Raw genomic sequence first — 26,967 nt, 5'->3', positions numbered from 1 at the left:
GCTAAATAGGCTCTTACTGCAGGGCCATTAAATCAAAATATATTTCACGCATTTTGTTTTGTATACACGGTGTAATTATTCGCACTATTAATTTCACACACTTGTACATTCCACTTCTTACTGACTTGACCACTATTGTGTACCAAGATTTGTCTGCGACCTAGGCTAGACCAGGCTTGCTGGGCTCTTTAGCATGTCTGTTAGAGAAAGCATTTCTGCTTGCCTGAAAAATGTGTAAACACTGAGGCACTGCATTTTCCCTTAGCATCCTAAACAGTGCCTGCAAAATGGAAATAAATAACTCAAGAACTTTTCAACAGGATAACGGTATACAGTGTATGAAATCACCTGTCTGTAATTAATAGCTCGTGCATAAATTGAGGATAATACTGCAACTTTGCAACAAACCTTCACTATATAAACCAGGGGTGGGCAACTCTAAGCCCCGAGTGCCGGTGTCCTGCAGGTTTTAGATGTGTCCTTGATCCAACACAGCTTTTTCAAATGGCTAAATGGCCTTCTCAACATGTTTTGAAGTTCTCCAAAGGCTTGGTAATGAACTAATCGTTTGATTCAGGTGTGTTCAGGGTGATATCTGAGACCTGCAGGACACCAGCACTCGAGGCCTGGATTTGCCCACCCCTAATATAAACCATCCCACAGCCACCAATCCACCAAATGCAATTTTTATTTATTTTTTTTAATAAACTAAATTATATCACTTTGTGGTGAAGATCGCTCATTTCAGGACCCAAGATCTGAAGTGATAGTTTAAAATATTTCGGTGGGCATTTTTGCCATGTGGGGAGGACGCACAGCAAAGGGCCCTGGGTTGGAGCAAAACCAACCTCTCTGCATTGAACCTTTGTTTTATGCTTCTATTATATCAAGCAGTGAGATAAATATATATTTGATTTTTATTTTTAAAACATTATTACTCAACATTATTATTATTATTATTATATATTTACTGATATTGTAACCGCTAGGTTTTAACAGTCCTTTTTTGTTTTTTTCATAATCACCTCTTGAAGCCTCCAATTTATGCTCAGCCTGCAGTGAATATGAGCTAAATGAACAGTCTTTAAAGAAAGTTGTAAAAACCAGCTGAGCCTAGGAAATTAATCTGAGGAATCACCAGACAACTAAAATAAAGAAACCTTTGTGTTACATTCAGTGTAGGTCAGTCTTTTTGAATTTGCTGTCTTTCAATTAAAAGAAAGAATTTATTTTCTTTAGCCACTGAAAACTGTTCCACTGAAAAAGTCTATTTCATTTCAATTAATTTTTATTTATACAGCACCATTTCACAACAGTCACCTCAAGGCGCTTTATAATGTATATAGAAAATCCCAGCAATCCCCTAGGAGCAAGGACTTGTGACAGTGGAAATGGGAAAACTCCCCTTTAACAGCAAGAAGCCTTAAGTAGAGCCAGGCTCAGGGAGGGAGGGCCATATGCTGTGACCGGTTGGGGGTGAGGGAAGGAGAAGAAAGCAAAGAAAGATGGGACAAGAGGCAGAGTTTAAAAATTACTAATGATATCATGCCGTAGTGTATAGCTGATAGCTGAAGACTCTGTCTCGCATTCTGCGTTTAAAAACTCAAGGAACAAAAAGCAAGCCTGCAGTCTGAGAGCAAAGTCCTTTGTTGGGACAATATGGTGCTGTTTATGTTTTAAAAAATATGATGAGGCCTGACTTTTCAATGTGAGAAAACACATTTTAAATGCAATTCTAGATTTAATAGTGAGCCAATGAAGAAAAGTTAATGTGGGTGGTCTTTCTTTCTAGTCTGTGTCAGTACAGTCAGTATTTGCTACAGTGTTTTGGATTAACAGAAGGCTTTTTAAAGAACCTTTTAGAGCAGGCCTATAATGAATCGCAGTAGAAAATGCATGAGCTAACTTTTCAGCATTACTTGCTGACAGGATCTTTCTAATTTTAGTAATATAGCTCTGATGGGGGGGAAAAAATAGAAGCAGTCCTACATATTTGTTTAATGTGTGGGTTGGAAAAATGGCTTCAAGATTCCTCACAGTGTTGCTTGAGGCTGAGATAATGTCATCCAGATTATCTAGTATCTGGTCAGACACCATTTACTAATAATTTTAGATTAGAGGAAAATAACTTTAGTTTTTGTCTACATTTAGAAATAGGAAGTCAGAGGGCATCCAGAACTTTGTGTTTAAGCTCTGCTTGTCATGTATTTGATTTGTATCAAATGGCTTCATAGATAAATAAAGCTGGGTATCTTATTATAAAAATGAAAATGTATATAGTGTAGGGAAGAAATAATGGTGGGGAAAGGTGTTGGTCCCAGCACAGAACCCTGTGGAACTCCATAAATAACTTTAGAGTGGAAAAACTCTTGGCAGCTAATATTCTCCCACACATTCTTATTTCAAAGAGCCAAAAAAGGGTGGGAGGAGCCTTAAAATCTTAAAATATTTCAAATGTATTTTTTACTGCTTTAATTTGACTTTTAAGTTCCACCGCAGGTTTATCGCAGTTTTCCAGGTTACCCAGTCCAGAGTGTGTTCCACTGCATGTTGTGACACACACCTCTTTTAAAGCAATGCTGACTGTCTTCCGTTACAAAGGCTCAGTTAATAAGAGCGTGTATGTGCTGTGTGTTTTGAAATGTGTGTATTTCCTTCTCGTGTTTCTTCCCCTCTTGTTGTCCCACACAAGGCTCTCACTGAGCTCACTATAGCCTGCCAGCACAACTGACCTGTGGTAAGGGGGAAATCAATAGTCAATTCCATTTTGCAGCCAGCGTGTGACAGGTACTAGATAGGAGTGGATTGGGTGCATGTAAGGAGCAGGAGCGAGAGTTGGAGCTTGTCTGACCCTCTCCTTTCCCTGTCTTTCTCTCCCTTTCCCTCCCTCACACACAGTGGCTCACAGGCTCACTCAACCAACCCGCAAGGTCGACACAGCAGTGTAGTGCCAGAGACCACGCTCAATAGTGTAACACAACTCGGGGGTGTATACACACATTAAACACTGTCAATGGTGAATGTGGTTGTGATCATAAGGGAACTTGTATGACAAGCACCATGAATGTGCAGAAACATATTATGAACTTATTATGAAAATTTAGTTACTGACAGTTTTTGTTTTTAATTGTTGTTGTCACACATTTTGTGCAAGTAAAGCCGTTTACACAAATTGCATTAAACTAAGACAGTGATCACACTATTTGTTCCCAAGCATGTTTAATCTCCAAAGTTCGTTTGGTTCATTTGACTGGTGTGGTTGCTGTGTACTATTTCTGGTCAAGGTTTAGTGTTCTGCACCCTGGTGCACTTCACACTTGTGAAGTATGTAGGAAGTCCTGCGCTTCCTCAACGATGGTGCTCTTTGTAAAAACTGCTTTATTAAGTAATTTACACATCTATAAGGCATGTGATAGAGCAGTGTGTCACTGTTTCCAAAACTGCTCCGATTATACCACAAAGTGCAAAATCAGGAACCTGATTGTCCTCCATAATCTAACGTTTCCAAAGCAAGTTAGTCTCAGGATTGTTTCCAACTACTCTCTTTTGGCTATCAATACCATCATTGTGTTTTATCTCCAAAGACCAGGGACAATGAAAGGCAACTATGCCTAGTGTGAGTATGCCTAAAGAATATCTGGGGCCAGATAGCACAATGGGAACGCAGGTTTGCCGGGAAAAGGTCGGTGGCAGTCTTGTTTAGGCATAGACCAAGGCGACTGTGCCACCCTAAGTGCACTCACAGATATAATCAAACTGACAGACTTACAGAGATTTAAATTAGGTATAGAATACATGTCCACATAAATCCTACCTGCCAAATCTGCTTTTAATTGTGTAGCAAAGCAAGCTGAACTCAAGTCATGCTAGCAAAAAATAATCGTTAAAACTGTAAATTGGACAGGGATAATGAACAATTTAGGAAGCATGTAGGATAAGGTCTTGTCAGGTCTCTCTTTGGTTTATTTAGTTCAACTTAATACATCTATTTTCTTCTACTCATTTGAAATGTAATTATTTATTAAAATATTGCAATTATGGTAAACATGCCTGCGTAATATTAGGATAGCATTGAATAGCACTGAAATATCAGGAAGCATTATCACTGTGAACATGCAAGTACACTGGCATTAGCATTTCACTTAAGTTGAGTCTCAGAGCAACAACATGGCTGTCATTTTTTTTTTTTTTTAACACAAAGATATGTTTTTTTGAATGCCCATCCTTTTATTATTTGCATTAGTTTTTTCCAGTTCCATTAGTTCTTTCAGCCTCTTCTTCAAAGAATGACGTGTGTTCTGCTTTTCTGGAGGTTTATATTTTAATAATTTGAAGCTCTGGTACAATTATACAAATGGACTGGAGGTAGATCACTTTGAAATATAATTTATAATAGGCTCTTTAAATAAATAATTAAAAAGAACACATATTATGGACTTTTTATTCCCAGTGTTGTGATTCAGTTCAAAAGCATACAAAAATGTGGGACACAAAACAGGCAGGTGCAAGAGCAACCAAAATGAGCTTTAATAACAGAATCAGGTACAAAGAACACAAACACGCATCTGTCTCTTTCTAGCTATATCTCTATATATTGAGAGGAAGAGATGGAAATCACAACACAAACCAATAAGCTGGGAAATAAAAAGCTACGGGGAAAGAAACAACAGCAGGACAAGACACGGACTTAAAAGAAGTGGAAAGTAGAAGTTAAGGTTGACTAATTAAACACATGTGAAACAAAAAGGGTAGGCTGAAAATCAAAAAGAAAGAAAAATTAAAAGTAGGAAGTAAAACCAAAAGCTACCAGACAAATAAATAACATAATGAAACAATAAACAGCCCCCCACAGACTTCAAACCATCATGCAGACTTTTGCTTTAAAACCTACAAATACTAGTGGTATCATTGAAATTGAAAAAATTACAGTCAACAAAAAATATAAATAGATTTTTTCCTATTATAGACAGATAGATAGAGATATCTTTTGCTAGTCTCTTAAACATTTTTGACCATGTCCTATGCAGTCTATAAAATAAATAAATAAATCAGTATATTGACAAATGCAAAAGTAAATGTAAAGACTGTTACCCAAATATTTCCTATTTTTACTTTTAACACATGAGGAGATGTGTCATGGTGGAGCAGCAAATGATAAAAAATGAAGAGGAACAAATCCAGTGAGTGGATGATGGCCATACATTCCTAACAACAAAAACCTGCACCCGATTCTCATCGGTGAAGAGAATCAGGTGCCAGTAGTGACCTGCCAGTTTCTTAACTAAAGGATGTTGGACCCTGTTGGTCAGACATGTAAACATAGGTGATCCAGTGGAGATAATTTTGCCACTGTATGTCCTGTGTCGCACAAAGGAGCAGATGTTGTTCCTGGAGCTGGATTGATGGCCTTTTAAAGCTCCTTTCCACTTTCCTTTTGTAACTCCATGTGTCCTAGTACCTCAAATACACACTTAAGACTGCTCTGAGCTGTGTCTGCTCAGAGACACAGCAAATGTTATTCTAATGGCTTGTATTGATGTGGCATCCTAGAGGAACTACCTCTGAAACCTAAATGGGCTGCAGGTACCAGATCATGCTACCAGTAGTGACAAGACACAACTGGTAATGGGGTGAGAGGGCTTTTTTGCGCAAGACAACAGTCCAGCCGCTGCAAGGTACAGGCATAGGCAAAGCTGTGAAAGGAAGCTACTGGATGCAGAAAAATGACATCGACTGACAGCACACCAGCGAAGGCAGCTGCAGGGGGGTGGCTGCAAGATGTCCCCAGTCTGCTACCAGACCCCCACTGGAAGATGAACTGGTTTAGTGGGCAATTATGAGCAGTGATGCCAGCTGACAACCCTGCAGTTGACCTGATCGCCGGTGGAGATGCAACAGGCTAAAAAGCCGAAGCAGGAAACACCACCTCACCTGGACAATGAACTTATTTACATAGAACATCTGCAAAACTACACAAGCACACTTGTATGTTGAAGCTACAGAAGATGAAAAAAAAATCTAATTATTATTTAATCTAATCATCTAATTATTCTAGAATTCCAACTCCAAGAATGACTGGTTTTTTTTAAGTTTGTTGTTTCAATGTACAGTAAAAAAAATTCAATATTTGATTTTACTTTTATTTTTGTTTTCTTGCATGTACTTCTCATTTGAAATCCCCTTGCAACACTTTCTGGGGTTCCAGACCTGTGCTTAGACCAAGCCTTTTCAAAACCCTCAGTTTCTTCTTTCAGAGGTTCACTTCCCATTCAACTTTAATGTTGGCCATATTGCCTCACTTTATTGTAAGTCCGTTATTGATCAAATGCAGAATTCATTATTGAGTACGTGAGCGTGAGCTTCCAAGTCAGCAAAGCAGTCCATCATGATGTTGTATGTCCACTGGCAAATGGTAGTTTTGGTTTGCCATCAGTAAATAGGTTGTTAAGTTTAATGAAACAAAACTAATAATTTTGCCAACGAAAATCAAATCAGTGCAATCAGTATTTTACATAACTGGTAGTAAAGAATGCTGAATTCGACTTATCAGGCTGAGTGCAGCAGTGGAATATCACTCTTGTAACAGAGGGCAATATTCAGCATTTCAGTATACACGCTTAGCACAATTACAGCAGTTGTGACTGCAGTTCACTATAGTATTTCACTGTATAGAAGCAGACAGATATGAGATGACGTTTACAGCAGTGTCTAATTTGGGTTAGTCGAATTTTTAATGCGAATGAGAATCTAAGGAGGAGACGGCATTCTGTTAAGCATAGGACAAAAACCATAATCAAACCTAGCAAAGCTTCATCAGTTCAACTTGGCTTCGGGGCCCTCGGCTAATTTTACCGCTCACTGAAACATAGCGTGTAATACCCAGTGGATGGCAAACGCTTCGTTCATTATTGCTGATTAGGGGAAAAAAAGATCAAGCAAAATATGTCAACTCATGATAACCAGTTAATGTGTTTTTAATTAATGCTTGCTTTTCTTTTCTCCAGGTTGATTCCTACCCTAAAACCTACCAGTGCGTGTATTTAATTCCTCCTCCAGCAGCTTCTTGATTAATAGTTAGCTTCCATTATGCTTTTGAGGGCACGAGAGTGACCGTGCAGGGATGCGGCTGTTAGATTAAAAGTGGAGTGGGTGAGCTTGCTGGGTCTCCTTGCATGCAGTGAAATGAGACCTAAGCCACAGATTCATTTTAGAATTTAATAAGCTAATAATCGTGATATGGCAACTAGTTTCAAGTGTCCTTGAGGGGGGGTTCAAGGCACAGTTTACAATCCCATTTAAGAGCTTGTTCTATTACCATGCTGACAAAGTCTTAGACAGGCTCAGAGAGGGAGATGAGTGCATTTTGAAGCTACTTCAAAGGTCACACAAAACACAGAGGGGTCAGCCTGAGCCAGAATGATCACATTCTTCTTGCGAGAAGACTCCCTGGAGTCCGACTGAAGGACAGTTGACAGCTGCTGTATTAGCATCTTCTGGGAAAGTACTGAAAATTCAATTCAGCTGACATTTAACAGCTATAAGTTGAGCTATAATGATTTTTCTAATTACTCCATTAAGAAAAACTGCATATTATTGTGACAAATTAAACAGCCAAAGCCACCTGTAAAAACTTTTTGCTGAGCTTTTAAAAATGTGAATTTGAGCAATGTGAACTCCCCATTCTTCCTTCCCATAACTGGGCCCCATCAGTCACATGTTTCTTCTTGGAAAATAGCAGTTTCACAAATGCAAAACAAGGATGTTGCTGCCTGTGCTGCTTCTTGGCACACACACACACACACGTCCTCAAATCCGAGCTACTTTGAGCCACGCTGTTTCATCTGGTGCTATCAGGGCTGATAAGAGCCTCTTGTCTTTCTGGGTCTGCTGCAGCTGCTGTGTGGTGAGTGGCAAGCCTCTCTGATGGCTCTCCTTTATCTTCACATCAAGCAATTTGCTGCTTCTTTCATTTTGATACTTGTGCCAGATTGAAAAGGAAAACTTTGCTAAACTTGTTTCTGAATGAGGTTAAAGCTAGGTAGTTGCATCCTCATCTACATGTAAGTTATGGACCACTCAACTTATTTAAAAAAAATCATCTTTAATCCATGTTTAATCTGATTTTCTGGTCCCTCTGTATTGTAGATGTGACATTTATCATCCTTTGTAGTTTAATACCTAATACACACACACTACACACTCTTAATAAATTTAGGATTAAATAAGCAATACTAAGATAAGATGGTGCTTTATAGTACTTGAAGCGTATCGTTTGAAACATTTAAAATAAGTTGTTAGATCGTCGCACAAAGGTGTTTTTACCTAAACCTTTGTTAAATTTAGTACAATACCGCAATGTCGCCCAAGTCATCATTGTCTTAAGAGCTTGAAAAAGGCGACTGGACTTCTTTATGTTTTTTTGAAGTTGTTTCACCTCTCACAACTGAAGAAATGTCTTTGATTAAAGGTGAAATGTCTTTAAAAACCTTAAAGAAATCCAGCCGCCTTCTTTTTCAAGCTCTAAAGACTACAGTATGGCAATGTTTTTAACATGTTTTATGACTGCAGTTTTCTTCTAATCACGGGGGCAACAGTATTTTAGTGTATGGAAAACATCTTCTGACAGTTTAAAAATCGGAAGTTAAAAAGATTGATTCAATCGGTCTGGGATTTTAGATACTGCCCATATAAAAGGTCAGAATGTCTTAACAGCCATGATAAGAAAAAACAAATCATTCTTTAACTCCTTTTAAATCTCTTTTCAAAACACACTGTATAGTGTGAGAAATAAAACCAAAAAGGGGAAATAGCGGTGAGTCTGTCATTACACTTTGCAATGTGTGAGGGATATTGCCAAATCCTTTAAGTGGGCGTTCTGTAACCCTCAACAGCAACAGGAAAGGAAATCTACTGAAGTTGTAGAAAAATATTTCTTTTAACATGGAGACATGACTCACCGAGACACAAAAATAAATTCTACATAATGTATTCTCATCTATATGTTCTGAACATAATTGGCTGAAACGCAAAGAATAGCCAGACTTCATTTATTCTGCCTTTATTTTAAGTATGTCATATTGTGTTGTTGACAAAATACACTCCGAGTCTAATACCCTTTTCTGCTCTCCACCTCGTCTCTCTCGCTCACTCTCTCTGTCTTTCCTTCAATTGCCTTTTGTCAGAGCCACAGGCAATTACCTATTAGTAGTAAGCAGAAATTCTAAAAAGGAAAGCGGAGCGAAATGGGGGCCTTTTTGCACAGTGCTGATAAGAAACGGAGAGAAAATTCCATTTCTCTCTCATTGCAAAACGCAGTCTTCACCAAATAGTTATTTTGGACTGAGGGCAGCGATCTAACAGTTTGAGTGATAGTTACAAATTATACAAATTTTAGGTTATATTTCCTCATCTTATGGAGGTGTTACAATGACACTATGAACATAACATTTCTGCTCAACGGTTGAATGTTATTCTACACCAGAAATGCTTTGGATAGTCAAAATCTAATATGTCATTTGTGTCTTTAGCCTACAGAACAAATTGAACTGGACTCTGAGCAGTCGCCTGGTGTTGTGCGCATGCTACATGTTAAGCTGAGGAACAGTGAGTTTCTCAGCTTATTCTCAGAAACAGGCAGGTTGAGTGTTACAAGACCACAGGAAGTTTCTCAATGCTGTACCACTTACTGGTTCTGGGTAGATGTCTGTATGTTGGTGAGTCATGCACGCACACACATTCAGTACTGTGCAAATGTCTTATTTCTTTCCCCATCACATATTTCTTTTATATTTTTCTAGGAAAATGGCTGCAGTGATTTATCGAAACATGCATGTATAAATTGAAAAACAGTATACGGGGCAAAACCAGATCTGACAAGTGCAGTCAAAGAGCGCAACTCCCATGAAGGTCAAAGGCTATATGAAAACTTTTTATTAGATGCTAACGGCACCCTGTTTTCATATCAACACTGATGTTTGACTTTTGACCTTTGACCTTTTAGCATTACATACTAAAATGGTGTATTTTATTATCTTTACCTGTATGCTCGGAGTAGATCTGGCTGAAATCTTTTACTACTATAAACTGTAAAAACTTTAGATTTTAAGAGATATTCATCCATGTGTGATTTTTGCGAAACTACATGGCATCATCGTGATGCCGTAGGGTGTTGGATTAAAAAAATAAATAAGTAAAAAGACTATTGTGCAGCTCTCTCCGTGCTATGATGTGTTATACTCAATACGGTGTCTTGACATTTGTTTTCAAGGTCAGCTTTGACCTCAGGGGCTAACAGTAGAGGTCAAGGTCAAATGCTTAGCCAATCTAGTTACTCATGTCCCCCAAGGCCTAGTTTATTGTTGAAGTTTAAAGACAACCTGTAAAATATTGTGGGTAATTTGAAGTTTTTTTCTGATTTTCATATTTGTTGTGACCTTGACCTTAACCTAACCTTAACCCAATTTTCACCCAAATTAAAGCTGGAACAGCTCGTGGTGTTATTGATCTCTACCATCACACAAAAAATGGAATATGAGAGCTTTCTGTTGTTAATTCAGTTTAGTTTGACTTAGTTATTTATTAGTTTCATTGTTAGTTTCTTTTTAGTTGTTATTGTATGGAGGGGTGTTACAATAAAAGCTGTGTACACAGTTTCAGTAAACACACCAATGAAAGCCTCAACAGGCAAGTTGTAATAAATTTTTTACCAAAATAATGAATATTGCATGAATTATTTCCTCTGTATTTTTTGTTTTTTAGTCTTTAGTCATTTGAGTTATTTTCCTTTTTTTAAAGTCTACTTTTCATTTTTATTTCAGTTAACAAAAATAGGCTTGATGACCATTTTTCTTTTTAAAACAGCCTGAACTCATGTAGGCATGCTTTCTTGTAATTTAAGTAGTCTTCAGGAATGGGTCTCCAGGCATTTTGAGGGAAATTCAAAACTCTTCTTCAAACCTTGTCTGCCTGTTGTTTCATCCTCTGCAAGGATGATCCAACACTGCTTCAGGAATATTGAGGTTCTGGTTCTGGGGACGTCAGTCCATGACTGATAGTATTCCACTGTGTCTTTTTTCTATACAGGCGTGCTTTTACTGCATTGGCAGTGTGTCTGTCATCACTGTCAAGCTAAAAAATGAAAACACTGCCACTCAGTTGTTTTCCAGATGGTATTACATGGTGGAACAAACTTTGACAGTACTATTCTGTGTTCATAGTTCCATCCGTTTTGACAAGATTCACAACCTCTCTGGTGGAAAACAGCCCCAAACTGTGACAGAACCTCCAGTGTGTTTTACAGATGACTGTAGATGACTGATGTACCTCTCTCCTGAACACCTCTGTACATACTGACAACAATTTGAACCAAAAATTTCACGTTTGAATGCCACACTATTTTCAGTCATTTTCAGTTTGTGTCAGCTTTTTCTACCCATCCCTTTCTTAAGAGTGGCTGTCAAGAAGCCATTCTTTGCTTTGAGATCAATTCTGATGTGGCTTAAACAACAAGAGATGAATCCACAGAACTAAAAATTGATTAAAAAGCAGCCAATGTCCAGAGAATAAACCGGAAAACTGCTGTTCTAGACCACTTTAAAAAATTATAAGAAAGTATGGCTTCAGTGAAGCAAAACCAAAAGAAATGAGAGGTGATTCAAGGTTTTTGCACAGTACTTCACATCAGTGTGAAATGTAGTTCTGATGAAGACATTAATAAGGGAATCAACAATAAATAATCTGGCATAATTTTAGATAATTCCCAAGAGGTTTCCTTACTATTGAGTTGCTTGCAGTGTTTAATGAATTTAAAACTCTACTCTCACATTTTTATGATTCTGCTCCCTCGTAATGCTGTTTATCAGTTGCAAACTTTCATTGCCACCTGGTATTTTATTATATAATATAAAGTGACACCTGTCCAAAATTGAAATGTCCAGAAATATATGTTTAAATTTTAGCAAACATTTTTAACAATGCACTGAACACAATTCTAGTAACAAAATCCCTATTCTCACGTGAAATATTATTTTGAATGTTTTTATTGTACATACACTGGTTTTAATGCATTAAAATATGCAAAACACATGATTGTGTGAATAATTTGCACAAAGTTTAAAACTACATGTCTATATGTTGGTGTTCATTATACAATTAAATGTTCTTTTAATACCACTAAAAAACTCGATTCCATTGTTTTCTGTTACTTTAGTAATCAGTTAGTATTTGCTTTAGTACTCTAAACTATTTGTCTTTTCTTCCACACAGTACCTTACAGTTGCAGAGATACTGATATAGGCTGTGATGGCATGTCTGGGTGGTGCTTTGTAAACCAGAACAAAGATTTCTGTGAATTTTAAACTTCTGTGTAATGGTGAGTTCCCTAACTGATTCTCGAACTAAAGAGCAAGGTTGACTTTATATAAAAAGTGCAGTATGTGTGAGAAATGCTGCCAGAACTTTACCAACTAGTTCTCATTTTGCTATAGTCACACTACGGACCGTGACATAGGAAAATTATTTGTCTCCACAACTGCTTGCCATCAATCTCAGACAGAAAAAAAAGAATCATTGTAATGGCTGGATAACAACTGATTTTTTTGTTTTCTTGGTCATAGGAGTGTTGCTGTCATACTTTGACTCTAGCCATTTTGTTTACGTCAGACCAGTCAGCAACCACCTAGCAAACACAAGTCGTGTGAGAAAAATATGACTGGTTTTGACTGGTGGTTGGAAGATGCTGCCAGTTCTTGTGAAACTGATTGCTAAAACCTTACGAACGCAGGTCTAGCGATTGGTCAATGACTCCTCGGTAACCACTGGCCACTAAAAAACAAAGTGTCTTTGAGCTGCTGGAGTTTGTTGGGGGTTGCACCTGGTGACAGCCAGCAACTATTCACCAACTTGCTGGGGAATGCGTATTTTTCCCTGGTGACCAGAGGTTGCCAGCAGGTTATCAACAGTCTCTAGGCCTATGTGAAAAAAGTCCAGTTACACTGTAACAGGTGATACATTTTAATATATTTTTTATTTTTTATTAAATATTTCTCTCAAAATTTAGAAAGAGTTTCATCCGTTTTATTTAACAGTGTAACAATGGAAACTTGATAGCACCTGTGGATGTCTCTATCTGTTTTGTTTTTCAGCCAGCAGAGCTTTAAATGTCACTTCCCCGGTGAACCCAAGATGCCACGAGTGTTGGCTTTTATTTATGTGCTTAGATTTTTATTTAATTTTTATTTATTTATTTGAGTTTGTCAAGTGTCAGTGCTCAGTTTTTTTCTGTGCTCCACAAACGCAGACAGCACAGCAAATCTTTTTTTTTTTTTTTTTTTTTTGCTAGAGATCAGGGAGGCAGGAGATGCACAGTGTGTATACTGAAATATTATGCGTTATGGAGATCACTTCCAGACCCTTGAAACACCATTGTCACCACCACCACTGTCAATTCCTCCCTCCCACAATGCACCTTGTCACTCAAATATTGTTTTGACAGAGCATGAAAGTTGGTAATTTACCAATAATGCATTTCATTTTGGCTGCCTAACAGGTTTTATCATCATGATATCCAAATGGATGTCAGTGATTGTCATGCTGGTGACATTTGTGAACGGAGCAAGAAATGGTGAGTGTAGGTGTCGGAGGAAGATGGAAATACCAATTACAATGACAATTCTTACTATCATTTTGTGTCCTTTGCCTTGGAGATTTTACCAAGTAAAAGACTAAACATTTAGAAAAAACATCTGAACAATCTTCACATTACATCTTTGTTTTTGTTTTTTTGTAATTTTTAGAGGATGGCATACAGCCCTGTGCAAAGGTCCACACATCCAGCTCAGTGGTACCTTTGGGATCCCCTGTGACAGCCACATGTGTCATCAGAGAGGACTGCCCTTTGGTCACTGGACAAGCTGTTCATATAGAGTGGCGCCTTGATGATAGGCTTATTCCCAGCAGTCCAGAAGCCAGTGAGAGCAGCAGGGTTTCCAGAGCTGTTATATCAAGCTTCAATCACACCCGAGCAATCCTCACCTGCTGTATCCAAGCCTCTCCTCCTCAAGTAGTCGCAGGCGTGGAGATCCGAGCTGGATGTGAGAAGCATTTGCGATTCTTTTGTACATGGATCAAATTAAATTCCATTTAAAAATGACTTTGTTTTTCTTTTTACTTTTAGATCCACCAGAAGCACCGCAAAACCTCACCTGTCAGACAAACCTCACCAACCCCATCACAATCACCTGTAGCTGGGACCCTGGGCAGAGGGAAACCCACCTGCCCACACAGTATTCCCTCCATACTGAAATGTGGTAAAAATATGTAACAAATGGAATACAAATGCAAATATACAAAATATAGATTACAGTGAAAGACTGGTCAAGCAGTAAATATCATACTGGTATCAGACGTGTTATCTAGGCTTTGTCTTCAAGGCTGAACGACTATATTTCTTAAAATGTAATTTCATCATTTCAGGGCTGAAAATGAAAACTATTCTTATAAACTGCCACAAGGAGTCCATCACTATACCATCCCTCGTTTTGAATTTGTGCTGTTTTATGACATGAAGATATATGTGAAAGCTGTGAATGAACTTGGAGAGACAACCTCAGCACCACTTGTTTTAGAACCTGTGAGTTCGGGTAAGGAAAATATTTTGGGGTTTTCTTTTTTTTTAGCATTCTTCAAGCTCTGTTTGTATTATAAGTACTATATTTCATAGACAATACTAAATTGTACTTAAAATCGGTGGGAAAAAAAATTATGCATGCTTTTGTTTTTGTCACTATTTCAGCTAAGTTTGACCCACCCAGTATTCAAGTGATTTCTAAAAGGTATGGCTGCCTGAGGCTGAACTGGAATTTGTCCCCAGACCAGGCCTGGCTCCAGTCTTGCGGGTTATTAAACCTGGAATACCGATTTAAGTCTGTTGACAGCACACAGTGGAATGACCCAGTGAGTGCAAATCAACCCTTTGTTGATATCAACTGAAAATGTATCTTCCCAAACATTTGATCCAGTGGCTATAGACATCCAAATGCTGATATTCCTTCCCTGAAGTTCACATTGGATATGCAAGAACTTATGTTTGTACATTCTGTGTCCCTGAAAAATATGCCAGGTCTTGGTTCAAAATGCTAAAACTCCTGTGGACATGTGTCACCTGCTGCATTGGACTCGGTATTTTGCACAGATCAGAGTCAGATACCAGCAGAGCCCCTGGAGTGAATGGAGCAGCAGCCAGTCTGGTGTCACCTTGGAGAGTGGTAAGATCAATTCAGACTGACACCATCAGTCAGTCAACCATTTCCCAATCTATTGCCTTTTCTTCCATTTCCTGGTCTTTTCAATATATGCTAATGTCATCTTCTGCATCTGCCATTACTTTTTTCTATAGCGCAGGTTGTATTGAGCTTTGTTGCATTGAATCCATAAACCTGTCTTGGATGAAAAAGTTTTTATTTTCAAAGAGTAAAAGGAGATGTGCAGGCTTTTGACATGCAACATGCTGACAGGTGACTCTTTCTTTTTAGCTCCCACTGGACGCCTAGATTCGTGGATGGAGATATCTGAGGATCCCCTGCTAAAACAACTCAACATAAGCTTGTTTTGGAAGGTACACACATCACACACGTTGCTTGACACCTGTCACAAATTGATGCATTTTGTCTTCTAGCTCTGGTGGAGCATGAGAGGTCGTCTTTTAAAATATCTCCTCACATTTTTTCCTTCTGCTTCAGCCATCAAAAAGATTTCGTGCCAATGGCCAAAATGTGTCATATATCGTCTTGGTGCAAAAGAGAGTGGTGTGCTCTACAAGGGAGAACTACTGTACTTTCAGTCTTTCTAGGAGCGTTAAGAAAGTGTATGTAAAGGCTGTAAATGCAGCAGGGAAATCTTCTCCCACTGTAGTACAGATTTACAAACATAAAGGTAACTCACTCACAAAACAAATGAATGCATCATATCATGTGACATGTAGAATATGATATGCATCTTTTTCTGTCTGTAGCTCATCCTGTAGTATTAGATGCCACAGCAGTCCCATATGGAAACAATTCATTTCTTGTTCAGTGGAGAAGCATGGATTCCTCAGGACTCAGCGATTATGTGGTGAAATGGAGACCTTTGTTAAAATCAGGCCTCTCCCACATCCAGTTTGACATTGCTGGCCAAAACCAGTCCAGCATTGTTATAACAGGTATGTTTTATAATATTTGTCTTCCGCTTTCCTAATCGGATGATTATCCTCTACAACAAGAATTCGAACAATCACTCTTGTGTAAGATCTTCCTTTTCCTGTGCTTAACCTGCCTCTACACACTGTTAGACTCCTGTGGGCAATGATCCACCCTAACCTCTTCTCACTCATCAACAGGCAGCTTTGAGCCCTACAAGCCCTATGGGATCTCTGTATATCCAAGGTTTACGGATGGGATAGGCCCTCCTAAGACATTTAATGCCTACTTGAGAGAGAAGGGTAAGTCACCCAAGACACAAAGAGTCTCACACAAGCCAGCAGAGGTGTGAGCCAGACTCCCTCAACTTTGAAGTAGTCAGAAGAGCGTTGACTTACAGAATATATATTTTGTAATCTTTCACAGAACAGCTGATACATGATGAAATAATGCCCTCTTGTGGAAAGAAATGAATAACCTATTGGAGTAAAGACCTGGGCTGTCTAATATAATGTCTAATGGTTAAAAACTCTTTCTAGTTCTACTAATCACTTGTGATGTTGTTCTTTTTAAAGCCCCATCCATGGTTCCAAAATTACATATTCAAAAGACCTGGAATTCAGATATTAAGATTACCTGGGATGAAATACCATTAGGCCAACGAAATGGAAAGATCCAAGACTACACAGTCTTCTACTGGAATCAGAAGGGACCCGTTAACGGTAGGTTAAATACCTTATCTCTGCTATGTTGTATAGGGTATTTTAAGTACTTGATCCCCTCTAATGTTTAACTGTTCTTCAGTTGTGAACGTAGATACAGAAAAAAGAAGTGTGATCCTTAAAGACCCCAGTGTGCATGGAGCTGTCTTGATGGTTAGCACATTTGGTGGGAGCTTGAATGGGTCAGCAGTTCATTTTGAATTTCAGCCCTTTGGTTAGTACGATCATTTTTTCTTTGGAGAAAGTCAACACAAACAGAATATGATCAGACGTGACATTACGTGTCTTTTCTTTTCTCAGATGAGGTCGCTAGTGCGATGATTGTAATCGGATCAGTTTTTGGACTTTCATTGCTGATTATTTTCATAGTCCTGACTTGTTTCTCCAAACATGAAAGGTAAGCTCATGCTCATACTGTTTAAGCTGGGAAGCTGTAATGCTGTTTATTCTTAACACACTACCCTAATTCTTTTTTTCTTTAACTTCAAGGTTTAAGGGGATTTTTTGGCCAGTTGTTCCAGACCCAGCTAACAGCTTTGTCCTAAGACTGACATCAGAATCAACACAGGTGTGAAAGCGGACATCCGTTAGAGGACAACAGAAATGTTTTTATACATTTATACGTTCCTTATTACTAATGTTTTTGACTAAAGCTGCAAAAATCTGCAATATGTAGAATGAAGAGATTGAACCCTACAGGGAATGACTGTGAAATTCTGCAGGAACAGTTTAGCTTCTTCCTTCTCATTATTTGGTTTAATGCCCTGTTAATTTGTTGTTTTAGCTTACAATGCTTTTCAATGGAATTAAGACAAATTTAACAAATACCCGCTAAACACAGAGGTTCATTTAACAGAGAAAGAGGCTGTTTAAGGTCTCCATCAGGATCTGGTGAAAACTAACAGGAGACTTAATTTAAAGCATTCCAACTGATATTAATTTCTAATGTTAGATATTTAAAGCTTGTTTTGCTGCATGAGTGAAAAAAAGACATGACATGATGTAAAGCCAAGAAATTGATACTATTGTTGTCTCACTTATTTTTCACTTGCAGTATACCCATCCTTCATGTGACAGCGAGGATCCGATATATTTGTCCCACCTCAGCTTTCCGGACATCCCCATGAAACTAAGCAAAGAGGAGGATGATCTTTGGATAAACAGTTCAGAAGAGACCAGTGACCTTGGAGAGTCTATTTGTGGTTCGCCCTTCATCACCGAATACTCTGGCTCAAACAGTGACTCTGTTCCTTATGCTACTGTGGTGTTCTCTGGTTTTTGTAACAGCCCACCACCCAAAGAGCCTCATGTCTACCTGCGTTCTGAATCTACACAGCCCCTCTTAGAGGCAGAGGAACCTTTCACGCCGAAGTGTTACCAGAATCTAGCACTAGGTGGAATGACAGAGGAGCAGCATTTTTTTGGGCCAAGCCATGATTGTGTACCTGAAGAAGTGGCAGACCCAGAGAGTCTTTGGGATGACTTTCCTTTTCTACGAGCATTAGCCATGAATGATACTGAAAATGACTAAAGCACCATTGGCAATTACAAGTAGAACTGCTTTGTTGGAGGCTTACATAGATCTAAGTATGTGCAATGAATTTAATGTGATAACGTACACAGCTGTAAATAACATGGCTACTAGCTAGAATTTTTTTAAGCTGATAGAAATCATGTTGATATTTACTGATTATCATTGCAAAGTTTTTGTATACTTTGTAAAACTTCTGCAGCAAATGAAGTTTCTTCTTGTTTTTTGTTTTTTACTTTAACCTCCTAGGACCTGATATCCACTTATGATGACATTATACTGCTACTGTTCTATCAAAATTTTAAACGAATATCCTCATGTGGCTCTTATTTTTCTTAAAAACAAAAATAAGGGGGAAAAAATTCTTTGTTTTTACATTCATCGGGCCCCAATATGCCCAAATATCAAAGACAAACTAAAAATGCATGCCGTGGAAGAGTTTGGGTCTTAGGAGGTTAAACTATATTGTTGAGATTATATTTTTGTGGATTACATGTGAATTCTCTGATTGAATGTTTTACACCTTAAAAGTGTTTTCAATAAAATTATAAGTACTTTTTTAATATTTTAATGCTAAATATAGATATTATTTAAAATAGCACACTAATCTGAGATTAGCAGGACAAATTTGCTGGAAAACTCAGAAATGTCACATAAACTGATTTATAGATCCATTTATAAAAGCTGTATAAAGGATAATTAGTAACAGTAATCATCTGTAACAGACAACTTAACAGAGAACCAATTTTAAACCAGTACGTTCTTTCTAGCAGTAATTTGTTGCAAAACATATAATTTGTTTGACTTTAGTTTTGTTTAGTTAAATATATGAAAATTGTCAAAGAGAACAGTTTGGCAGGCATAAAATAATATTTTTGCACCAACATGATGATTCTCAAAGAATTACTGGATGAAAACTTGGCATATCAGTGTCAGCTTTAAAAGAAATCAGAAGACACTTGACTAGTGGAGGACAAAAAGAAGAAGGGTCAGGCCAAAAAATTATCTACAGCAGACAACCAGCATCTGAAAGTCGTGTTCTTAAGAAATAGGGGAAGGGGGGACTCACAAAGACTGGACATATTTCTCGAGTCTCTCTGGGATATAGGGAGAAAAGGGGAGAAAAGTTATATTACAAAAGTAATGTTAAGTTGAATTATACAAGAACTGGACTGAAAAATCAGTGGAAATTGATCTTGTAAAGCGGTGAATCCAAATGTAAAAATTTCAGGTTCAAAGAATCTTTAATAGGAGGTCAGAATAGAGAAAATGGAAGCTGTGTCCAGGTTCAGAGCTGCATTTCTTGTACGAATTAGTGGCAGAAATGTACCATCAGATTTTGATCCACCACACGACTCTGGAAAGTGTCTAATTAGCAAAGCTTCATTTTTCAGTATGACAGTGATCCCAAACACACTGGAAAATGCAATAAAAAGCATACCTGCATAGAAATTAAACACAAAATGGATCATCATGCGTCCTGGATTGATCTCTCCAGAGTCCACATCTCAACATTATTGAATCAGTGTGGGATCATCTTGACAGAGAATGAAAGAAAAGGCAGTCAACATCCAGAGAACATTTGAATATCCTTCTGGAAGCCAGGAAAGTTATTCCTGAAGAATACTTCAAACTACAAGAAAGTTTGCCCAAGAGAGTCCTGGTTATGTTGAAGAATGTGGTCATACCAAATAATTTAGCATTGTACAAACTCTGTTTTTGTCTTATATATTGTATTTCCCCATTTCAATACACCAATTTCCCCTTTTCCCAGCAAAGAAACGGGTAGTATTTTAGGAGGTTTGCACAGCATTGTATGTCAGCAGTTATAAATTGACAGTTTATTACCATCAGTGCTCTTTTTACTGCTTTTTATTTAAAAGTAACAGTAATAATTTTGGGAGGGGGCACTTCTCATTAACTGTGACTGCTTCAATTATTAAACCAAACAATTGTCACTGAAAATAATAATAATAATGAAATGTAACGATGAAAGATTCCAAAAGTCGTTTTACGCTCGTTTTTATCGACGTGCTCTGGGATTGTTATTTTAGCCTAGTACAGCATCTCGCAATCGCTACTCGGCTAGTTTAGTCTAACCAAAATGGCGATCCTCATGTAGGGGTCGAGTGTGATTATTGGACGAATTTTTCAGCAGTTTTAGACAGTTTATTCTCCGTCCTTGTTATCTATACTGTGAGCCATGTTCACAAACATAGGCCTGAGGGCAGTTCTCAAGGTCCAAGCTAGTGTTTTGCGGGAAAGCTCGGCAGCTCTCTGTTGTGCTGCATCAGTCAAACCGTGGACGAACAGGTCGAGTTTACTGTCAGGACCAAACGTGAGAAGTGGTAAGTGTGAGGAAGACAAAACTTTCTTGTGGGTAAATATCAGTCAAAACATGTGTTTCTGTGAGCAGTTCGTAATTTCGCTAGGTCTTCTTGGGAAGTAACTAACACGAACGGCAGGCGGCACTGTTGGCGGAGCTACATGTTACCCTGATAAGCGGAAAGACCGCATACTTGACGTCTGAAACGATTTTCATCATAACGTACTCCAAAGTGTAGTAATCGGCTTTGCACAGCCTCCCTACGCAATTCATTTTTCTATCACACAGTTCTCTCCACACCACCAAGACAGTGTGAAGTTACTGGCAGGTGTTTCGTCAGCTGCTCAGCTACTTGTCATTGAAAACAGTCTTTCACAAAAACCCATATGTTCATATTTCTTTTGTTGAGTCTATGAAAAATGCCAAGTGTGGGATTTCTCATAGATTCTTACAGATTTGTAGAGTTTCAAATGTGTACAACTATGTGTGGCTGATATATATTTTTTCAGGTAGGAGATGATGCCACACGCAAAACCAAGCAGTGTAAACGCAGGGCAGTTTCACAGTCTGAATTGGCTGTTGTTTTAAGTCCTGCTTCCTTTGTTGCAGATTTGCTCATTTTCCCTTCCAAAAACTTTCTGTGCATACGACAGTCTAAAACTATTAAAGTGCGCAAGGATCTCCTGGTGTGCACAAACCGGGTTACATCTTCATGTGGAGTCTTGATTCTCTTTTCATACTTTTCACACAGTCTCAGCTCCCACACAGATCAATAAATACATGCTGTGTGGAAAACTGGGACATCTGAGTTTTGCTTTTTGGGGGGTTGATTTGTGTGTAATTTCTAAGTAGACAGGATAGCTTGTCAACTCTCAGATAGAGGGACTTTGAAGAGCCTCTCACAGCTCTTTTCACACACCTCTGTGTGCAAAACTGATGCCTGCTAATCAGAGGGTTGTTGCACACACAGGGTGTGAAACAAACAAAAAGAATATCAGAAATATTTTTGACACGAAGCCTCTAAAAGAGGACTAGGTAACAGTGTAGTGCTTTAGCTACTTGAAACTTTTCTCCCCTAAATGTTTTTGTGGTTATCGCCCCTTCTGCACTTCTTTGCTGCTTAATCTGATGCAATATCTTGCTTTCTTATCATAATATCTGGAGCATCTACAGAAGCTTTTCTTTCATTTTCCCCCTCAAGTCTACTAGAATATGACAGCTTTTTTTTTCTTTCTTTTTTTTCTCACTGTTGCAGCCTATGCACTGACAGTCACAGGTTTGCCAGCCCTTCAGTGACAGGCATGAATAAGAGCTGTTTGGCTTGCAGGCCGCTTCTCTCTACAGTGCTATGACTAATACAGCAAATAAATACTTTTTAACCCAAGGTTTGTACGCTGTACACTGCAGTCTATCAGAATTGAAATCACCAGCAGTGTCTCAAGAAAAATGTATGCTACCTTGAAATTTTTTACTTTGGTTTCTGCTGTTGATAACTTTAAAATAAGGTACAGAGAATTTCTATTAAACTATTCTCAACAGCAAAGATTACTGCCAGGTGAAAACTCGGTGAAAAGCTCTTTCCTGATGAGTTTCCTTCAGTGGATTGCAATATTAGTTGCACACGTTGGTGGATTTTTGAAGGAGGGCTGAACTGTCGCATAACATTAGAGAGGAAGTGACATCATTTGCTGTTTTGATATTGAAAACCACTGCTCTTATCACCATCTGATATGTACATAGTTGCGTTTTAGGGTGAGTGTTTGACAACCGTTTTAGAAAGATTATCTTAGTTTTACTCTACAAGTTTCTCCATCAGTCACGCAAATTAAGCTTCATGAGTCGTTTCATCATCCTGTAGATTTCATTTACGTATTTTTTTTGTTTTGTTACAATAAATCAATGATTTTCTGACAACTCAGCTTGCAGCAGAAATGTTTTTATTATGTATTATCCCAGAGAGGTGTTTCTCTACAAATAGGATAGTCAAGTTATCCCAGAACTTAGGGGTCTGCTTATGCTACCCTATTACCTGGTGTGTTTTTGAATCATTTCCATTCATGCTTATAGGAAGGAAGATCTTAGAGTATTTCGGGATAATATTTAGAGGGACAATACTCCTCATAATTTAAAATAGCTTATTCACAAATAAATGTTAGAGATTATAAGTAACTTTCAGGCTTTGTTGTTTTTCATACAGCTCTCTTACGCTCTTGCTGTGTCTTTGGGCTTATTTGTCACACTCATATTTCAGATCATCAAACAAACTTCAATAGAAGATGAGAACCCTAGTAAATAGAAAAGGCTTTTTTTTTTTTTTTTTTTAGTGATTTCATTTATTAAGAGAAAAAAAGTTACCCAAACCTACCTCAACCTATGTGGAAAATTAATTCATCTAAATCTAAGAACACTGTGTTACCTTTGGCAGTCATTCATTTGTAATAAGTGGCAATGAGTCCTTCACATCATTGTGGAGGAATTTTTGGCTCACTCTTTGTGGAATTCTTTTAGTCACAATGACATGAAAGGTCATGTCAAAGCATTTCTATCAGATTTAAGTCTGGACTTTGAATAAACCACTCCAAAACTGTCATTGTATTTTTAATTTTCTGTTGTTTGCTTTGTTTTGGGGGGTTTTTTTGTTTTGTTTTTTGTCTTTTCTGTTGTTGTTTTAAAGCCATTCAGAGGACCTGCTGGCTTGTTTTTGATCATTGTCCTGTTGCATAAGCCAAGTGCGCTTGAGCTTCAGGGTACAAAATGATTGCTGGACATTCTCTTACGGGATTTTCTGGTAGAGCGCAGAATTCATAGTTCCGTCGATTACAGTAAATCATTCACCTCGAGAAGGAGTAACAGGAATCACACTTGACTATTTTTATTATGTGCTTATGATGCTGACCCCAAAGGTTTTTGAGCGATCAGCAAGATTAGCAGCAGTGGTTTCTGCCCCGGAACTTCCCCATAGATGCGAGTGTTTTGAGTGTCTTCCAAAGACCAAGGAACTGATCGTGGACTTCAGGAAGACCAGGAAACACTTGACCCCTGTTTCAATTCAGGGGGTCAGTGTTGACATTGTGGAGGACTATAAATACCTTGGAGTACACATTGACAATAAACTGGACTGGGCTAAAAACACCACAGCACTTTACAGGAAGGGCCAGAGTCGTCTCTATTTTTTGAGGCGACTGAGGTCCTTCAACATCTGCCAGAAAATGCTGAGGATTTTCTATGAGTCTGTTGTGGCCAGTGCGATCCTCTATGCTGTTGCATGCTGGGGGAGCAGGCTGAGGGTCGCAGATGCCAACAGACTTAATAAACTAATCCGTAAGGCCAGCAATGTTGTGGGGATGGAGCTGGACTCCCTCAAGGTGGTGTCGGAGAGGCGGATGCTGTCCAAGATAAAGACAATGTTGGATAACACCTCCCACCCACTCCATGACATGCTGGTCAGTCACAGGAGCACGTTCAGTGAGAGACTGAGATTACCGAAAAGCACCACTGAACGACACAGGAAATCATTCCTGCCTGTGGCCATCTCCCTGTACAACGCATCCACTTAACACACTGTTTGCTGCTACAACTACACATGTTTCTTTTCCAACTATTTATTTATGAGTGACTTATGTATGTATGTATGTATATATATGTATATATTGTACTATTCTTAGTTAGCGTATTGTCTGTCTTGTCTTAATGTTGGTTTAAAATGGAGCACTGTAACAAAAAATAATTTCCCCCAGGGATCAATAAAGTATTCTGATTCTGATTCTGATTTTGGAATCATGAATACTGACCTCAGCTGAGGAAATTGAGGCCTTTTTTAATAAAATAAATCATTAGCAAAGCAACGATTCCCTTGTTCCCTTCTACTTTCAAAATGAGTTTAATCTCCTAAGCAGTGGCTCTGTAGTGTAGTGTTTTACACATTTGCCAGACAAGTGAACAATCCCCAATTCGATCCCTTGAGGGAGAATTAGATCCCTGGAGGGAGGCACAAATCCTTTCGGGGTTACATCATGAGAGAATCCGGCCAAACCAAACACGTGGAGCTACCTGCTGTGGTGATCTCTTGTGAATAACAACTGAAAGTAACATTTTGAATCTACTAAACGTGGATGTTTGCAGTGATGCATCTGATTTCTCAGTTGCAGGAAGCTTTGCTGTTCCACAGCCAGTGAGACACTATGCCCGGGCTGCAAAGAAGAAGAAGACAGGTATTTAAGAGGAACTCTCATCACCATAGTGTGTGCATGTGAGCATTTATAAATGTGTACATAAGTTAAAGAAAGAAAAATCCAAAAAGTATTTTTCCTCCAGGACCTGAGAGCCAACTCAACGATCTTCCTCCAACAATGCTGAAGATGGATTATGCAGCTGTTCCCCTTGCTCAAACGTAAACATATACAAAATGATTCAAATTCAGACTTTCTATTAATTATTTTATAAAAGTGGACGCACATAGTGATTGGTCTACTCTTCTAACACTATTGTATTTTCTGCTAACAGAACTGATGATCTTGTCAAAAGGCTTCTTTCACTGGAGTTGGCTAGTCATGTAAGTTTGTCTTTTTTATGTACATTGTTTGGCCCTCTTGTGGGAAAGCAGAGGCATAAACAAGTAGTTCAGCGTTAATAACTAATAATAATAATCTCATCTTCAGAAAGAAAAGCTACAGCTAAAACAAGAACAGCTAATTGCAAAGGTCCAGAGAGATGAGAGTGACCGAAGCTCAGAGGAAGTACAAGGTGAGGTGCTATATTTTTCATTATGTTGCACATAGTTTCTTCACTGAAAAAAACACGGGATACAATTTTTATTTATTATGCGGTGTTGAAATTCTCCTGTTCTTTCTCTCCTCAGTGGCTATATTGACTGCTAGAATCCGAAACTACCAGGAACATTTGCAAAAACATCATAAGGTGAGAATAAAATTCATTTAAATTAATCAGCAGGTTGACAGATTAAAATGACGTAACACATGTAGAGCACTTGACTCTCACCACTGGAAGTTTCATGTATGAATACGTCTCTCCACATTTCCTCTCTGCTTTTGTGAGGCCTGCATGTGCTACAGGATATCCTGTGTACTCCCCCACATTAAATAAAAAGATGCGTAGCATGGCCAAGGTCGGAAGTTTCCGTGTTACATCATAGCCTAAACAATTTTATTAAAATTAACAACTGTTTTTATGTGGCATGACGAAGCAGCTGTTCCTCAGTAGGTGTCCTGATTTCTAGCGCATGTTGCTCTGTTTGTATTTACTTTCGATATTCTGTGTTGTTTGATGCTAGGATAAAGCAAACAAGAGGCGAATGCTTATGGCCATTGACCGAAGGAAAAAGATTTTGAAACACCTTCGGTTGATTCGCTACGATGCCTTTGAGAAAGTGTGTGAGCAGCTGGGCATCACATACACCTTCCCCCCAGAGTACTACAGACGGGCCACCCGTCGCTGGATGGCCAAGAAAGAATTCTGCATTAAGGTAGCAAATAAATGAAGCTGTTATTTATTAAGTCTACATCATCTCTGCACATTAATGTATACTCATATCTGTTGGGAAAAACTTAAAACTTTCCATTACACACAAGTGTAATGGAAGTGTAGCATATAGAGCATCTAGGGCATTACTCAAGCCTTCTGGAAACTCTTCTCTATACATTAAAGGTGTTATTTTATGCCCCCCACTAACACTTGGTCATATGTGTTTGTGTGTCTGTGTGTGTCATCTCAGGTCTTCAAAGCAGTGCAAAAGCAAAAAGCAGAGCAGAGGCTGAAGATAAAGCAGAGTTCAGGCTCCACAGACACGGAGTCAGCAAAGACAAATGCAGCTGAGATCTAATGAGACAAAAGCCACAATCTGTACACCTTCAGATGTAGTGATGTATCATGTAGATAAATAAATGGTTTTCCCATGCTGCCGTCACACGATTTTACTTTCTATTGTTGTCATTCTGATACCAGAACTGTCTGGAGATGTCAAAGATTAATAAGAATAAAATATCTGAGAAAGCTGGGTTGGAATAATCCTCCAAATTGTAATTGAACTAAAGCATGACTTCTAGATGTATTAATTTAAGATCTCATTTTAGAAAACCAGGAAGCCAGAAACTCAAGTATAGTATTAATATGCTAATTAGAAATAAACCTACACTGCAAATTCTCCATTTTATCTGAGAGGATACTCTGTGTTAAACCACCATGGCAAAAAGCTAG

General features: G+C 38.4%; 2 protein-coding genes across 3 annotated transcripts; both read left to right on the top strand.

The window, feature by feature from the left end:
- Window positions 1–7,761: 7,761 nt before the first annotated feature.
- csf3r (colony stimulating factor 3 receptor) lies at window positions 7,762–18,991 on the top strand. 2 transcript variants are annotated; one of them, XM_085291446.1, is made up of 18 exons: window positions 7,762–7,903; window positions 9,528–9,713; window positions 12,265–12,370; window positions 13,547–13,621; window positions 13,794–14,090; window positions 14,174–14,306; window positions 14,473–14,639; window positions 14,792–14,952; window positions 15,119–15,263; window positions 15,531–15,613; window positions 15,738–15,930; window positions 16,010–16,198; window positions 16,376–16,477; window positions 16,751–16,897; window positions 16,980–17,111; window positions 17,198–17,294; window positions 17,387–17,465; window positions 17,952–18,991. In XM_085291446.1, exons 4-18 carry the CDS (start codon window positions 13,558–13,560, stop codon window positions 18,426–18,428), a joined length of 2,466 nt encoding a protein of 821 aa, XP_085147572.1. In that variant the 5' UTR covers window positions 7,762–7,903; window positions 9,528–9,713; window positions 12,265–12,370; window positions 13,547–13,557; the 3' UTR covers window positions 18,429–18,991. The 2 variants fall into 2 exon arrangements, with proteins under 2 accessions (XP_085147572.1, XP_085147570.1); XM_085291444.1 differs by lacking the exon at window positions 12,265–12,370.
- A 1,530-nt stretch (window positions 18,992–20,521) lies between these two features.
- On the top strand, window positions 20,522–26,726 carry mrps15 (mitochondrial ribosomal protein S15). The gene is made up of 8 exons (XM_085291462.1): window positions 20,522–20,776; window positions 24,897–24,965; window positions 25,069–25,144; window positions 25,258–25,306; window positions 25,413–25,497; window positions 25,613–25,671; window positions 26,045–26,236; window positions 26,486–26,726. The coding sequence occupies exons 1-8, from the start codon at window positions 20,632–20,634 to the stop codon at window positions 26,591–26,593; spliced, it is 783 nt and encodes a 260-aa protein (XP_085147588.1). The 5' UTR covers window positions 20,522–20,631; the 3' UTR covers window positions 26,594–26,726.
- Window positions 26,727–26,967: the final 241 nt, after the last annotated feature.

Source organism: Mchenga conophoros, linkage group LG11 (assembly GCF_057382185.1).
Source record: "Mchenga conophoros isolate Kocher_MC1m ecotype Shallow Benthic linkage group LG11, M_conophoros_male_GT1.1, whole genome shotgun sequence".
NCBI lineage: Eukaryota > Metazoa > Chordata > Actinopteri > Cichliformes > Cichlidae > Mchenga > Mchenga conophoros.
Note: the sequence above shows the minus strand (reverse complement) of the source record. Positions and strands in the feature narration are given on the sequence as shown.

What these genes read in the sequence shown, in the direction of transcription:
- csf3r (XM_085291444.1), top strand. Translation starts at nt 9,671, where the DNA reads ATGCTGTACCACTTACTGGTTCTGGGTAGATGTCTGTATGTTG. An exon ending in TCCCTCCATACTGAAATGTG is followed by an intron (nt 14,307 to 14,472) that starts GTAAAAATATGT and finishes TCATCATTTCAG; the next exon opens with GGCTGAAAATGAAAACTATT. An exon ending in TGTTTCTCCAAACATGAAAG is followed by an intron (nt 17,295 to 17,386) that starts GTAAGCTCATGC and finishes TTTAACTTCAAG; the next exon opens with GTTTAAGGGGATTTTTTGGC.
- mrps15 (XM_085291462.1), top strand. Translation starts at nt 20,632, where the DNA reads ATGTTCACAAACATAGGCCTGAGGGCAGTTCTCAAGGTCCAAGCTAGT. An exon ending in GCTGTTCCCCTTGCTCAAAC is followed by an intron (nt 25,145 to 25,257) that starts GTAAACATATAC and finishes TTCTGCTAACAG; the next exon opens with AACTGATGATCTTGTCAAAA. An exon ending in ATTTGCAAAAACATCATAAG is followed by an intron (nt 25,672 to 26,044) that starts GTGAGAATAAAA and finishes GTTTGATGCTAG; the next exon opens with GATAAAGCAAACAAGAGGCG.